This window comes from Ovis aries, chromosome 7 (genome assembly GCF_016772045.2).
Source record: "Ovis aries strain OAR_USU_Benz2616 breed Rambouillet chromosome 7, ARS-UI_Ramb_v3.0, whole genome shotgun sequence".
Taxonomy (NCBI): Eukaryota; Metazoa; Chordata; class Mammalia; order Artiodactyla; family Bovidae; genus Ovis; species Ovis aries.
Window position 1 is genome coordinate 99,562,791 of NC_056060.1, and position 16,011 is coordinate 99,578,801.

General features: G+C 48.6%; 1 protein-coding gene across 6 annotated transcripts in view; it reads right to left on the bottom strand.

The window, feature by feature from the left end:
* Positions 1 to 16,011, bottom strand: part of EFCAB11 (EF-hand calcium binding domain 11) — a 173,354-nt gene that overhangs the window by 60,887 nt on the left and 96,456 nt on the right. The window contains exon 6 of one of the 6 annotated variants that reach the window (XM_042252857.2): positions 4,101 to 9,973. The exons of the other annotated variants lie outside the window; for them this stretch is intronic. Within the exon in view, the coding sequence (XP_042108791.1) occupies positions 9,925 to 9,973 (49 nt within the window). The 3' untranslated portion in view covers positions 4,101 to 9,924. Of the gene's footprint in view, positions 1 to 4,100; positions 9,974 to 16,011 lie in introns of those variants that run through there. 6 annotated transcript variants of the gene reach the window in all.

Consider the following 16,011-nt stretch of genomic DNA (forward strand, 5'->3'; position numbering starts at 1 on the left):
CTCCACGCTCCACTGAGCGCAGAGCTCCCCGCTGCTCCAGGCGCCGCGGCCCCCCACCTGGGGGCCCCTGGCCCGGGACACCGTCCCTGCAGCCGCCGTGTCCCCCGGGCTGACCCGGTTCTTCTCACCGTTCAGCGTGGACCTTCCCCACAGGGGTTGCTTGGGAGAGGCTAAATGCGAAGCCACAGGAGTTAAGTTGGAACAGCGCCAAGTGTGACACTTGGCAGACGGCTTACACAAATTACACCGGTTTCCAAAACACACGTGGCGTGACCCTACCTCAGTGCGGATAGAAGAGGCTCTGGGAAGCTGATGCCCAGGGGTTTCAACGGTGATTTTCTAAGTAACGGGTGGGGTGGTGCGCGTCTTTTTGGTCTACAGTTTTCTGTAAGAAGCATGTGTTGCTTTTGTAATAAGAAAACCTATTTTTGTGAGACCCATTTCACTGTCAGTGTCTTCGCATTCCAGTTGCCCACAATGATAGACCATTCTGGACAAGGATGGTGGCTGCACAGAAAAAAAGAGCCTGGACTGTAATGGAGAACAGGTAGACAGTTCTGTGCGTGGTTTACAGCGGCATGCGTCTATCACATTACAGCTCTGGAGGTCAGAAGGCTGGAATGTGTCTCATGGGGCTATGAGTGAGGTGGTGGGGGCCGCCTTCCCTTCTGTGGCTCTCTGGGGGAGTCCATGCCCATGCTGTCTCAGGTTCTAGAAGCTGCCGGCGTCTCTTGTCTATGGCCCGTTTCCTCCACCTTCAGAGCGAGTCCTGTCGGCCTGAGTCCTCCCCCTGCTGCCATTTCCCTGATTCTGACCCTCTTGCCTCCAGCTTCCCCATTAAAGAACGCTTGCAATTACCCTGGGTTCACCTGGATCTTCCAGGATCATCTTATTGCTGGTTAGCCACCCTATTGGAGAAGGCGATGGCACCCCACTCCAATACTCTTGCCTGGAAAATCCCATGGACAGAGGAGCCTGGTAGGCTGCGGTCCATGGGGTCGTGAAGAGTCGGACACGACTGAGTGACTTAGCAGCAGCAGCAGCCACCCTATTCCAGGTACGACTGTGCTTTCTCCTTGTCGGGTACGGCGGCACACTCAGAGTCTGGGGTCGGGATGTGGGCGCCGCCCGGGGCCCATCTTCTGTCCACCGGGAGCTCCCAGGTGTCTCTCTCTAGTTCAGCCTGGGACCTATCTTTCTACCTGACATTCCCTCGGTGTGTAACAGGCATCGTGGCCAAAGCTGACCCCCTGACCTTCCTCCGAAAACAGTTTCTCCCCTGGGGTCCCCTCTCCATCCTTCCAGCTTCTCAGGCCCCAAGCTGAGAGTCCTCCTTGACTTTCACCTGTATCCAGCCACCGGGCTCCTCGCATCCCAGCTCGCTGCCTGCACCTTCCTCAGGCAACCAGGACCTGACCACCACCACGTCCATCACTGCCCGGCCCAGGCCAGCATCAATCCTTAGCAAGACCACTGCGGCAGCCCACTCACTGTTCCTCCTGCCTGCCTGGGGTCTCCTCCTGTGGACGAGTCTCAGGAAAACAAGCCCTTTCTGCCCCTCCGCAGCTGCTTATCCTGTTTCCTTCACCTCGCACTTCGGTTAACATACACCACACGGTTATTCATTGTTTTCCTCTGCTCTCCCCACCAGAGCATAAGCTTCCTGAGGGCAGGGAAGCTCTTTTCATTCCCTGCTGCACCCCCCCGAGCCTAGAACTGTGGCTGGCAGTGTAGGCACTTGGTGAATGCTTGGCATTTGAATAACAGACCCTCCTCCCGCTCACTCCTCTGGACTCTGCCCCATACGGGTGCTGGGAGAGGGCTGGGGACAGAGGCCATAGGAAGACCAGAGCCTTCAGAGGCCTGTGGATCAGCTCTGGGCTCCTCACCGGTAACTTCCGGGTCAGCAGGGACCCAGGGTTTGTGGGCTCAGCTGGGGAGCCACCTCCCTCCTGTTGAAACCCTGCAGCCTGACCCAGGGATCTAATGAAGGGTACACGCTGCTCGGGGCAGACCGGCTGGCACCCTGAGCTCAGTCTCTGCCCCCTTGGGAGGGAAGGGCCTTGGGCCACCATCCCCCGTACACAGGTGACCCCTGCTGATGGCAGTGAACCCCACTGAGAGGAGCTGGCAGCGTCTACTCTTGTGTTCAACCAGCAGAAGCACCTACTGTGTGCCCAGTCCTGTTCTGGGAGCTGGGGAGATGTGAGTGAGCAAGGCGGACAGGCGTCCCTGCCCCCGGGACACTGACGTGAGGGGGGGCAGACAATGAACAAAAGGGCAGCACACTGCCGAGGGGAGACGCCGCGTGAGGGCGAGGGGAGAAGGGGACGCCGCATGAGGGCGAGGGGAGAAGGCATGGGGTGTGCTAGGAGGTGCTCCCTGGAGCGGGTGGGAAGGAAAGCGGTTCACTCCGCTACAGTGCCTGCCTTTTTCCTAGACACATTACCACCTAGCTACGTGGCCTTGGAGGAGTCACACCTCCCAGGACTAAACTGGGCGACATTAAAACATTGGCTCAGCAAGCTAAAATGTCTGAGTTATTGTTGCTGTTCAGTTGCTAAGCTGGTTCCGACTCTTTGCGACCCCATGGACTGCAGCACGCCAGGCCTCCCTGTCCATCACCAACTCCCGGAGCTTGCTCAAATTCATGTCCATTGAGTCAGTGATGCCATCCAACCATCTCATCCTCTGTCACCCCCTTTTCCTCCCACCCTCAATCTTTCCCAGCATCAGGGTCTTTTCCAATGAATTTGAGTAGGGTTAATGAATTAAGCTCCAAGTCTGGCTTAATCCAGTACTTCAATGAGGAGGCTCTTTTCCTCCAGAACTAAGGAAAACAGGTCATTTTTAATCCCATGTAATTCATCTTAAGTGAGTGAAAGTGAAAGTTGCTCAGTTGTGTCCAACTCTCTGTGACCCCATGGACTGTATAGTCCATGGAATTCTCCAGGCCAGAACACTGGGGTGGGTAGCCTGTCCCTTCTCCAGAGGATCGTCCTAACCCAGGGATCGAACCCAGGTCTCCTGCATTGCAGGTGGATTCTTTACCATCTGAGCCACAAGGGAAGCCCAAGAATACTGGGGTGGGTAACCTATCCTTTCTCCAGCAGATCTTTCAGACGTAGGAATCAAACTGGGGTCTCCTGCATTGCAGGCGGATTCTTTACCAACTGAGCTATCAGGGAAGCCAACTCATCTTATGGTACACAAAAATTACCAGAACTGAAGAAATCAGACACCAGAAAGATTAACTTCCAACTAAAGTGTGATTCCAGAAAGATGATCAGGTTAACAATTATATTTGACTAAAGTCTTCACTATCCGTAACTCTACCTTCTCAGGAGCTCTCGTGAATTTTCAAATTTTCCCTTTTCCATTTCCTTTGATTGTTAGGAAAACAGTCAAATTCCTTAGGGCACCCAACATCTACTGTGATCAGAGCTCTATCTAGTTCTTGACACCTCTCCTGCCACATGCCCCCCTCCCCCCAAAAAAACTCCACGCCCTGGCCAGCTGTGCGCCCTCTGCTCTGGTGACACAGACTCCACATCCCTGAATGTGTCTTGTGACTTCAGTTTCCATGCCTTTGTATGTGCTATGGGCTCTGACATGCCTTGGAAACACATCTGTACACACACAGTGATACAACGTGACTAATAAGGTCACAGCAACGTAGAGCATTAACATTAGCCCTTTCTGCCCTAAGGACATGACTGCGCCTTCTTCACTTTGGAGTTCTCAGTGTCTCTGGAACTTGGGTCCCCAAAGCAGGGTCTGCACACCAGCGGGATCAGTATTACTTGGGCTTGCAGACATGCAGGTTTTCAGGCCCTGCTACAATATCTACTGAACTGGAGACTCTGAGCACGGGGCCCAGGAGCATGTGATCAAAACGACCTCCATGCGAGGCTCACGCGCCACAAGTTTGAGAAGCCCTGACCCAGGCATCCGTCCACGTTGGCTGAATGGACGGATAAACGGTTAAAAACTGCGATGCTGCTCTTCATTTCTAGGGCTTCCCTGGGGGCTCAGACGGCAAAGCGTCTGCCTGCAGTGCGGGAGATCCAGGTTCAACCCCTGGGTCGGGAAGGTGTCCTGGAGAAGGCAGTGGCAACCCACTCCAGTACTCCTGCCTGGAGAATCCCATGGGTGCAGGAGCCTAGTAGGCTATAGTCCATGGGGTCGAAAAGAGTCAGACACGACTGAGCAACTTCACTTTCTATATTTCTAAAACCATACCTCCCTTCCAAGCTTTTTGCCTTCGAACGTGTCAGTTCAGACCTAAATGTATGTACATTCATCAGTTAAGTTCAGTCGCTCAGTTGTGTCCGACTCTGTGCGACCCCACGGACTGCAGCACGCCAGGCCTCCCTGTCACCAACTCCCAGAGCTTACTCACGCTCACGTCCATCAAGTCGGTGATGCCATCCGACCATTTCATCCTCTGTCGTCCCCTTCTCCCGCCTTCCATCTTTCCCAGCATCAGGGTATATACACAAATACAATAAATAACCGATCTTTTTAAGATGTCCAGTGAAATTTTGATTTGGTCACCGCAGGACGTTAGACGTCTTCCTCTCTTAAGGAGCAGTTAGCAGAGGACTTTGTGCGTCGTTAGTTAGTTGTTCAGCAGTTACATGTACACACACAATACAGTTCTGAATTTTGGTTGGAAGAATGGAACCCCAGGGAGTCAAACTCAGTGTCTGCCCTGGGATCACAGAGCACGTTTAGCGGGAGGCCAGGATCAGACCCAACAGCCCAGAGTTTCCCACTATGGCTGAGCGCGAAGCCACAGATGCGCTAGTGGTAAAGAACCCGCCCACCAACGCAGGAGACGTAAGAGACGCGTGTTCAATCCCTGCGTCGGGAAGATCCCCTGGAGGAGGGCATGGCAACCCACTCCTGTATTCTTGCCTGGAGGATCCCACAGACAGAGGAGGCTGGCGGACGACAGTCCGTGGGGTCGCAAAGAGTCGGACACGACTGAGGGACTAACACAGGCAGAGACCTTGGAAGGCTCCCATAAATACTTTGTTTTGTGGTCAGGCAATGAAACGTGTAAAGGTCCCTGCCCTCTCTCTGCTTATTGCCTAAAGGACTTTCCTCTGGGGCCAGAAGTGATTTGTCGGTGTTGTCATGAAGGCAGCCTTTTCGCATCTCCCTCGGTAGCTGCGGAAACCCTGGCTCGCACCCAAGTGCCCCACTTGGGTTTTGTTCAGGAAAGAGTTCTTCCAGCTGCTTTATTTGTTCCATGATTACATGTATGAGCTTCCAGAACGCACAAGATCACAAGTCAAATGAAAGGCTTCAGTTCCCAGTTCGCATAAAGAGATAAAATTTGAAGCCAAGGGAAACAACAAAACATGGCTAAATGAAGGCCTAAGTATTATAGAAATGAGACTGAATAGTATTCTTACTAAAAGGTCAGCAGGAGCCCGCGCGGAAGGAAAATGAGACCCCGTGGGGTAATCACAGTATCCTTGCGCTGTATTTATGGCCCCGCTCGCAAAGGAAGTCAGACGCCCTCTTTACCGTTTACAATTTGGGGCATGGCGAGCTGCTAGAAATGAAAATATATGTCTGCACTTAAAAATAAAACGGTGCACACTCACATTCACGAGTCTCATTCGCAATAACCAAAAGGTGGACACGACCCGGGTGTCCACTGCCAGACGACGGGATAAGCCAAATGCGGAACAGACACACGACGGAATACTACTCGGCCTTTTAAATGCAGGCGGCCCTTGAGGACGTGCTGCCGACAGAAATAAGCCGGCCCCAAATGAGAAACGCTGTAAGATTCCACTCGTACGAAGTACCTCGTGTAGTCTAGCTCACAGAAACACAAAAGCGAATGGTGGCTGGCCAGGGCTGGGGAGAGGGCAAATGGGAGTTTCCGTTTGCAAAGTGAAAAGGTTCTACAGGTTGGTTTGCACAACAACGTGAATGCGGTTACGGCTGCGGTGCCGAGAGTGCAGTTACCGCTGCGGCGCTGTACGCTCACACACTGTTAAATAAAAACAAAACCAACAATGGAAACAAAACAAACAACCCCCCCCCCCCCCGCCCCCCAAACAATGACACACGCAGGACTTCTCTTTTAAGGGCTGGAAGAGCGCATCTAAGAAGGAAATTGGGGCATCCTGGACATTGGCCATCATTCACGTCAAGAGCCTGGGGGTGAGTACTAAGATGCGGGCCTAAATGGAAAATGTAACGGGGCAGGCGTGGTCGGTTACTGTGGCAGATGGAGAGACACGGAAGAATCCGGAAACAGAAAACTACAGCCACACGGCGTGAGAGGAAGGTGACCTTTGGCACAAACATGGAGAGCTTGAGCGATCCCCCACGCAAAGTAATCAAATGTCAAAAAAAAAAAAAAAGAGTCTGGAAATGTAAGAAGCAAAATGCTGAAGTTTCATGGATCTTGAAATTTATTCTGGAAAGTATTTAGAAGCTGATGGAGTCCCAAACATCATTTGAGCATTAAACACATCCCACACATTTATCTACTGCGATTAAGCCTCACAGTCTTACTATATCACAAAGGGGACACCTGGTGTATGTAATGATTAAATGCAGTGAGACTTTCAGAAGAGCATGCATAAACAGTGAAGACGCTCTTGTCTGAAGCCATCTGGACTAAAAGTCAATTCAGTTCAGTTCAGCTGCTCAGTTATCTGGCTCTTTGAGACCCCATGGACTGCAGCATGCCAGGCTTCCCTGTCCATCACCACCTCCCAGAGCTTGCTCAAACTCATGTCCATCAAGTCAGTGATGCCATCCAACCATCTCATCCTCTGTCGTCCCCTTCTCCTCCTGCCTTCAATCTTTCCCAGCAGCAGGGTCTTATATTCAAATGAGTCAGTTCTTTGCATCAGGTGGCCAAAGTATTGGAGTTTCAGCTTCAGCATGAGTCCTTCTGATGAATATTCAGGGTGACTTCCTTTAGGATGGACTGGTTGGATCTCCTTGCAATATAAGGGACTCTCAAGAATCTCCTCCAACAAGCAGTTCAAAGGTGCTCAGCTTTCTTTAAGGTGCAACTCTCACATCCATACATGACTATTGGAAACACCATAGCCTTAACTAGACGGACCTTTGTTGGCAAAGTAATGTCTCTGCTTTTTAATATGCTGTCTAGGTTGGTCATAGCTTTTCTTACAAGGAGCAAGCATCTTTTAATTTCATGGCTGCAATCACCATCTGCAGTGATTTTGGAGTCCAAGAAAATAAAGTCTGCCACTGTTTCCACTGTTTCCCCATCTATTTGCCATGAAGTGATGGGACCGGATGCCATGATCTTAGTTTTCTGAATGTTGAGTTTTAAGCTTTTTCACTCTCCTCTTGCACTTTCATCAAGAGGCTCTTTAGTTTCTCTTTGCTTTCTGCTATAAGGGTGGTGTCAACTGCCTATCTGAGGTTATTGATATTTCCCGCGGCAATCTTGATTCCAGCTTGTGCTTCATCCAGCCCAGCGTTTCTCATGATGTACTCTGCATATAAGTTAAATAAGCAGGGTGACAATATACAGCCTTGACATACTCCTTTCCCAATTTGGACCCAGTCCATTGTTCCATGTCCAGTTCTAACTGCTGCTTCTTGACCTGCACACAGGTTTCTCAGGAGGCAGGTAGGGTGGTCTGGTATTCCAATCTCTTGAAATATTTTCTACAGCTTGTGGCCCACCCAGTCAAAGCCTTTCGTATAGTCAATGAAGCAGAAGTAGATGTTTTTCTAGAATTATCTTGCTTTTTCTATGATCCAATGGATGTTGGCAATTTGACCTTTGGTTTCTCTGCCTTTTCTAAATCCAGCTTGAACATCTGGAAGTTCATGGTTCGTGTATTGCTGAAGCCTGGCTTGGAGAAGTTTGAGCATCACTTTGCTAGCTTGTGAGATGAGTGCAATTGTACGGTAGTTTGAGCATTCTTTGGCATTGTCTTTCTTTGGGATTGGAATTAAAACTAACTGTTTCCAGTCCTGTGGCCACTGCTGAGCTTTTCAAATTTGCTGGCAGCACTTTCACAGCATCATCTTTGAGGATTTGAAATGGCTCAACTGGAATTCTATCACCTCTACTAGCTTTGTTCATACTGAAGCTTCCTAAGGCCCACTTGACTTCACATTCCAGGATGTCTGGCTCTAGGTGAGCAACCACACCATTCTGGTTATCTGGGAATCCAGCAAAGGGACTGAGAAGCCCCAGGGAATTTGACTTTGGAGGCCAGTGGGGTTCGATTACAGGATTCCACAGGGCTGGGGAGACAGACTCTGGGAGGCACAGGCAGAACCTGCGCACACCAGGGCCCAGGAGAAAGGAGCAGCGGCCCCGCGAGGGATGGGGCCAGACCCACCTGCGAGGGTCTGGGAGCCTCTGGGGGAGGCGTGGGTCGGGGCACTGAATACAACAACCCTGGGAGTGATAGCACCTGGTGGCATAAGCCCTTCTGAAGGCGGTCACCATTAACCCTGGTGGCTCAGAGGTTGAAGTGTCTGCTTCCAGTGCAGGAGACTTGGGTTCAATCCCTGAGTCAGGAAGATCCCCTGGAGAAGGAAATGGCAGCCCCTTCCAGTATTCTTGCCTGCAGAATCCCATGGATGGAGGAGCCTGGTAGGCTACAGTCCATGGGGTCGCAAAGAGTTGGACACGACTAAGCGACTTCACTTCACCATTAACCCTACCATAGTTTGGCCTCCAGCCAAAGCACAGGGAGGGAACATACCTCCTCCCGTCAACAGAAAAGTGGATTAAAGATTTACTGAGCATTTGCACATCTCTGGAGAGTGGCTGGCACCCGTCTCCCCCCAGGCATCCTCTCTCTTTCTCTCGGTCCTCCCTCCCTCACTCTCATCCAGGCCTGGATCCGAGAGCGCTCACTCCCCAACGAGCTTCCTGCACATCTCCATCTCAGTTTATTCCCCAGGAGCCCAACCTAAGACACACACGTGACTTAAACGTGTGACTTAACATTTTAAATATACATGTGTCATTTCCTTATGCTCTGATCTACGCCAAAGCCTCATCTTTAAGAAACGGTACACGGATCAGCAGGACTTGTTCTCTTTCTCGAATGAACCACACCTAAGACGAATTACCTACAATGTCCAATTTCAGGTTCCTGAAAATAAGAAACCTTAAAAGACCACTAGAAAACCACCTAGATGCGGGATTCCTCCAGCTTTTAGATCCCCTGCTCGCCAGGCCCTAACAGCTCTCCAACCCACAGCTCGTGTGACAGATTAAAACAGTCTTTAAAATTGTAACAAAATACACATGACATAAAATTTACCATCTCAGCTCAGTCATATTAAGTGGCACACTCATTTCGCAGTCATCACCACCATGCATCTCCAGAAATGCTGCGGCTGAACCTCGGTCCCCACTGAAGAAGAACTCTCCGTTTCCCTCCCCTGCAGTCCCTGGCAACCACGATTCTACTTTCTGTCTCTGTGAGAATGACCACTCGACGTCCTCAGAAGTTTTTGTTCAATTTATTGAGTTACTTTTATTAAGTCTTTCCAAAACTTGTTTTTTTTTTAATAGAAAAAGCATCTGTCTTTTTGTACTGACATTCTGTTCGCTTAATATTTAATTAAATCACCTAATTACAAGGACAAGTTCAGCTGGCATAAGGAGGTTTGAGAACAAACAACATAGATGAGGTGTGGGGATGAAAACCGCTCAGGAAGTTGGAGCAGACACGCGTGACGGCGCTGCAGGGACGCCTCTGGTCACAAATGCTCAGCACACTGCAGGCACACACCAGGTGGCTCTGGATAAGGACTGGAAGCTTCCGTTAAGCTGCTGAACTGGCTAAGAGAACACCTTCTACTGTGTCAACATAGATATTGACGGCGTTTACTGGGCACCTGTTACACGGCAGGCTCTGTGCCAAGCATGTGGTTTGCACTGTGTTACTGAATGTCCACAATCCTCGAGGCAGATACCATCACCTTCATTTCCCTACAAGGAAACCAAGGCCCGGAAGTAGTGAAGCAATTTATCCAAAGTGGCGCCACTGAAAAGTGGCCGAGCTGAGTTTCAAGTTGGTGTGACTCTAAGGCCCGTCTCCCCTCTTCCTGCCCACACTGGCTTTGCAAATGAATATTAAATAAAAGGTGTAACAAGAATGAAAACACAGAAGGGAGCCTTTGCTTGCCATTGGCATCGTACAAAATGACAAAATATGTCACTTGCTTCTTCAAGACTATAATTTAGCAAACAAGGGGTGTACTTAAATTCTCGTAAGAAAGGAGGATAGGTAATACAATCTGCAATTGGTATTCGTTTACATAAGAATGATTTCAGTTAATTAAAGGCAGAAGAGCTGGGCAGTATTTGTAAGGAAAGAACTGAAGTCAGACGTTTTAATTATGCTATCAGATTAGCACAAAAAAAGAGAATAAGCTGTGAAGTTTTACCGAATATAATAGAAGCAAAGTGCGTTGTCTCAAGATAACTCTTTGGATCAAGACAGAGAGAAACAGAACATCTGAAATAATTCATAGACTCAGACAATAAATGACTAATCAAAGAGGTCTCACTACAACCACCTACGTCAACAGCCACATGGAAGAACCAAGTTTATTAACAAGCATATTCCCAAGAAAATAAAAGAAGAATTTGTGCTTTCTTTTAAAAAAGAAATTGAATGACATTTCAGAACAGATACCAACATCATTGAAAGCTAATAGCAAATTAAAAAAAAAAAAAGGAGGTGTTTAAGATTGCCAAGCCATGAGTAGAAGCAAGCATCACTTAGCAGCCTCTGCAAGACTTGGCAGAGTGCTGGGCCCTCGTCGGCCAGGAAATGCGGCAGCTCCCATCTACATCCACAAGCAAGAGCGCACCCACTTTCCCCGAGTCTGTCTGGGACACTGAGCTGCAACGATACACGCCGAGAGTCTCAAAAGGTCAGCACAGCCAAGAAAGGCTGCCTGTGCCCCGAAGCTCTTTCTACACCAACAATCCATGAACCATCATGAGACACAGCTAAGCCCCAGGCCCTCTCCCAGAGAGCCTGGCGACTCCTCTTTGCTGTAGCCATCAGACCTAGAGGTCCACGTCTAGACGGAACACCTGCCCTGGCTGTCCCACGGACGCGCCCCAAGCTGACATCATCATCAAACCCTCTCCCCTCCCCTGCCTGTGTCCCCGTCACACTGAGCGGGGCCACCACTCACTCAGATCCCCAGGCCAGGGGCCTGGGGGCCACGCTCAGCCTCTCCACCCCTCCACCGCACACCCCGTCCCCATGGTAATTCACACATTAGCCACCACTTGAATGCACGTGCTCATCCACTGAGCCCTTAGTTTAGGACCTAGACCTTTGCAGGAAGGCTTCCTATAGTGATCAGTTTAGTCAGGGGATCCATAACAATCTCCTCATTTACTGATCTCCAACTTCATATCTGTAATTTTGCAATAATGATCAGAGCCACAGTCAGCCCCTGGTCTTGTTTTTGCTGACTGTATAGAGCCTCTCCATCTTTGGCTGCAAAGAATATAATCAATCTGATTTCAGTGTTGACCATCTGGTGATGTCCATGTGTACAGCCTTCTCTGGTGTTGTTGGGAGAGGGTGCTTGCTATGACCAGTGTGTTCTCTTGGCAAAACTCTATTAGCCTTTGCCCTGCTTCATTCTGTACTCCAAGGCCAAACTTGCCTGTTACTCCAGGTATCTCTTGACTTCCTACTTTTGTGTTCCAGTCCCCTATGATGAAAAAGACATCTTTTTTTGGTGTTAGTTCTAGAAGGTCTTGTAGGTCTTCATAGAACCGTTCACCTTCAGCTCCTTCAGCATTACTGGTTGGGGCATAGGCTTGGATCACCGTGATATTTAATGCTTTGCCTTGGAAATGAATAGAGATCACCCTGTTGTTTTTGAGATTGCACCCATGTACTGCATTTCGGACTCTTTTGTTGACCATGATGGCTACTCCATTTCTTCTGAGGGATTCCTGCCCACAGTAGCAGATATAATGGTCATCTGAGTTAATTCACCCATTCCAGTCCATTTTAGTTCTAAGATGTCCATGTTCACTCTTGCCAACTCCTGTTCGACCTCTTCCAAGTTACCCTGATTCATGGACCTAACGTTCCAGGTTCCTATGCAGTATTGCTCTTTACAACATCGGACTTTACTTCCATCACCAGTCACATCCACTACTGGGTGTTGTTTCCGCTTTGGCTCAGCCTCTTCATTGCTTCTGGAGCTATTTCTCCAGAAGCATATTCTTCGTCAGTAACATACTGGGCACCTACTGACCTGGGGAGTTTATCTTTCAGTGTCCTATCTTTTTGCCTTTGGGAAAGATTGAAGCCAGGAGGAGAAGGGGATGACAGAGGATGAGATGGTTGGATGGCATCACCGACTCAGTGGACATGGGTTTGAGCAAGCTCCAGGAGATGGTGAAGGACAGGGAGGCCTGGCACACTGCGGTCATGGGGGCACAAACAGTCAGACACGACTGAGCGACTGAACAACTTCATATCTAAACACTATGTTCAATTCTTTAACATCAACCTGGGTGGAATCCCTGAAAAAAGTGGAAAAGAGAAAGAGACTTTCCCACAGCACTCTAGGTGTGAGAGCTTTTTTGCATACCGCTTAGAGATGAAAGCACATCAGTTAACACCAAAAACTGGTTTGTAGCCCACATGCAATAGGCTAGCTTATTTTCAATATTCTTTTATTTGGTTAAAAAAACAAAACAAAACTGTCTCCTTCGAGCAATCTCGCTTAAACCATAGTGATTCATTCTGGGTAAATACAGAGATATCTCGTAAGAAACTTTTCCCGAGGACGACATTTGAGGCCTCCTGACACACAGGTGACTCTGAGAACCTTCACAACCCCATCTTAGCTGATGAACCAAACTGAGACCTAACTTTGAGCCCCAAACTCTGCCACTTACTAACTGCAGACCTTCAATCAAGTTACACAGTCTTATAGAGAAGAGGGAGACAACGGTGTTCAGCTGGATGAGGCTCGTGGAGGTCAGCGGACAGTGAAGCTCTGCTCAGGGCCAGGCCCTGCCTTGAGCATCTGAGATTCAGGGATGAAGTCACAGCTCTGCGCCTCACACATGCAGGCTAGTGGGCAGACAGACGCGGACCAGGGAGTGTGCAGAACAGGAAGGCCAGAACCAGGAGGCTAGTGGGCAGACAGACACGGACCAAGGAGCGAGGCAGCACAGGAAGGCCAGAACCAGGGTGTGAGCAAGTTTCATGAGACAGAAGACTGGGCTGATGGAGGAGAGCTGAAAGAGAACTTCTCTGAAACAGGGTAATTGTGTAAACACCTGATACCTGGCTTACTTACCACTTTTGTTAAGCTGGGTGTTGTTTATTTTTTTTAACCCACATTTAGGCTGACCACTGCTACTGACATAACCTTTCTCTTTTCTTCCTGAAAGTTCATGTATGAAATCACCAACCAAACACCTGACGGTCCCTCTACCGTGAAGACACTCCCACAGCTCTGACAGCGGGCCTCATGAGGATGAGAGGCACCAGGATGCCAACATCTGCGGGGGCCACCTGGGGGGGGAGTCCTCTGGCCCCAGTCAGCCCTTCAGATGACGGCAGTCCCAGCTGACATCCTGAGTGTAACTTTACGAGAGGCAAGGGAAGCCAGGACCAGCAGCTCAGTCATTCCCAGATTCCCAACCCACAGGTATTACATGAGATACGAAATGTTTATCGCTTTATCTGCTAAGACTCACGGTTTTTTGTTACTCAAAAATAAATAAGACACAGGCCAATACGGTATTAATGATAAGGGCTTTGTATTCAGGTTAGCATAATATTCTTATTTAAAAACCAATGCCATCTCTCTTCTCTGGAGCAAAGAAATATGATATGATCACGAGCTGTGAGGTGACTCAGTTAATGCTGGTTCACATCACAACCTATCAAGAAACTATAGCTTCAAATACCAGAATTATCTCACTGAAAGAGACTGATAGGTTGTGAGTTCTTCAGTTCAATTCAGTCGCTCAATCATGTCCGACTCTTTGCAGCCCCATGAACTGCAGCACGCCAGGCTTCCCTGTCCATCACCAACTCCCGGAGTTCACTCAGACTCACGTCAATCGAGTCAGTGATGCCATCCAGCCATCTCATCCTCTATCGTCCCCTTCTCCTCCTGCCCTCAATCCCTCCCAGCATCACAGTCTTTTCCAATGAGTCAACTCTTCGCATAAGGTGGCCAAAGCACTGGAGTTTCAGCTTCAGCATCATTCCTTCCAAAGAAATCCCAGGGTTGATCTCCTTTAGGATGGACTGGTTGGATCTCCTTGCAGTCCAAGGGACCCTCAAGAATCTTCTCCAACACCACAGTTCAAAAGCATCAATTCTTCGGCGCTCAGCCTTCTTCCCAGTCCAACCCTCACAACCATACATGACCACTGGAAAACCATAGCCTTGACTAGACGGACCTTAGTCGGCAAAGTAATGTCTCTGCTTTTGAATATATTATCTAGGTTGGTCATAACTTTTCTTCCAAGGAGTAAGCGTCTTTTAATTTCATGGCTGCAGTCACCATCTGCAGTGATTCTGGAGCCCAAAAAAATAAAGTCTGACACTGTTTCCACTGTTTTCCCATCTATTTCCCATGAAGTGATGGGATCGGATGCCATGATCTTTGTTTTCTGAATGTGAGCTTCAAACCAACTGTTTCACTCTCCACTTTCACTTTCATCAAGAGGCTTTTAGTTCCTCTTCAGTTTCTGCCATAAGGGTGGTGTCATCTGCATATCTGAGGTGATTGATATTTCTCCCGGCAATCTTGATTCCAGCTTGTGTTTCTTCCAGTCCAGCGTTTCTCATGATGGACTATGCATAGAAGTTAAATAAGCAGGGTGACAATATACAGCCTTGACGTACTCCTTTTCCTATTTGGAACCAGTCTGTTGTTCCATGTCCAGTTCTAACTGTTGCTTCCTGACCTGCATACAGATTTCTCAAGAGGCAGGTCAGGTGGTCTGGTATTCCCATCACTTTCAGAATTGTCCACAGTTTATTGTGATCCACACAGTCAAAGGCTTTGGCATAGTCAATAAAGCAGAAGTAGATGCTTTTCTGGAACTCTCTTGCTTTTTCCATGATCCAGTGGATGTTGGTAATTTGATCTCTGGTTCATCTGCCTTTTTTAAAACCAGCTTGAACATCTGGAAGTTCATGGTTCACATATTGCTGAAGCCTGGCTTGGAGAATTTTGAGCATTACTTTGCTAGCATGTGAGATGAGTGCAATTGTTCGGTAGTTTGAGCATTCTTTGGCATTACTCTTCTTTGGGATTGGAATGAAAACTGACCTTTTCCAGTCCTGTGGCCACTGCTGAGTTTTCCAAATTTGCTGGCATATTGAGTGCAGCACTTTCACAGCATCATCTTTCAGGAGTTGAAAGAGCTCAACTGGAATTCCATCACCTCCACTAGCTTTGTTCGTAGTGATGCTTTCCAAGGCCAACTGACTTCACATTCCTGGATGTCTGGCTCTAGATGAGTGATCACACCATCATGATTATCTGGGTCATGAAGATCTTTTTTGTACAGTTCTTCTGTGTATTCTTGCCACCTCTTCTTAGTATCTTCTGCTTCCATTAGGTCCAGACCATTTCTGTCCTTTATCGAGCCCATCTTTGCATGAAATGTTCCCTTGGTATGTCTCATTTTCTTGAAGAGATCTCTAGTCTTTTCCAATCTGTTGTTTTCCTCTATTTCTTTGCACTGATCACTAAAGAAGGCTTTCTTATCTCTTCTTGCTATTCTTTGGAACTCTGCATTCAGATGCTTATATCTTTCCTTTTCTCCTTTGCTTTTCGCCTCTCTTCTTTTCACAGCTATTTGTAAGGCCTCCTCAGACAGCCATTTTGCTTTTTTGCCTTTCTTTTCCATGGGGATGATTTTGATCCCTGTCTCCTGTAGAAAGACATGAACCTCATTCCATAGTTCATCAGGCACTCTATCTATCAGATCTAGGCCCTTAAATCTAT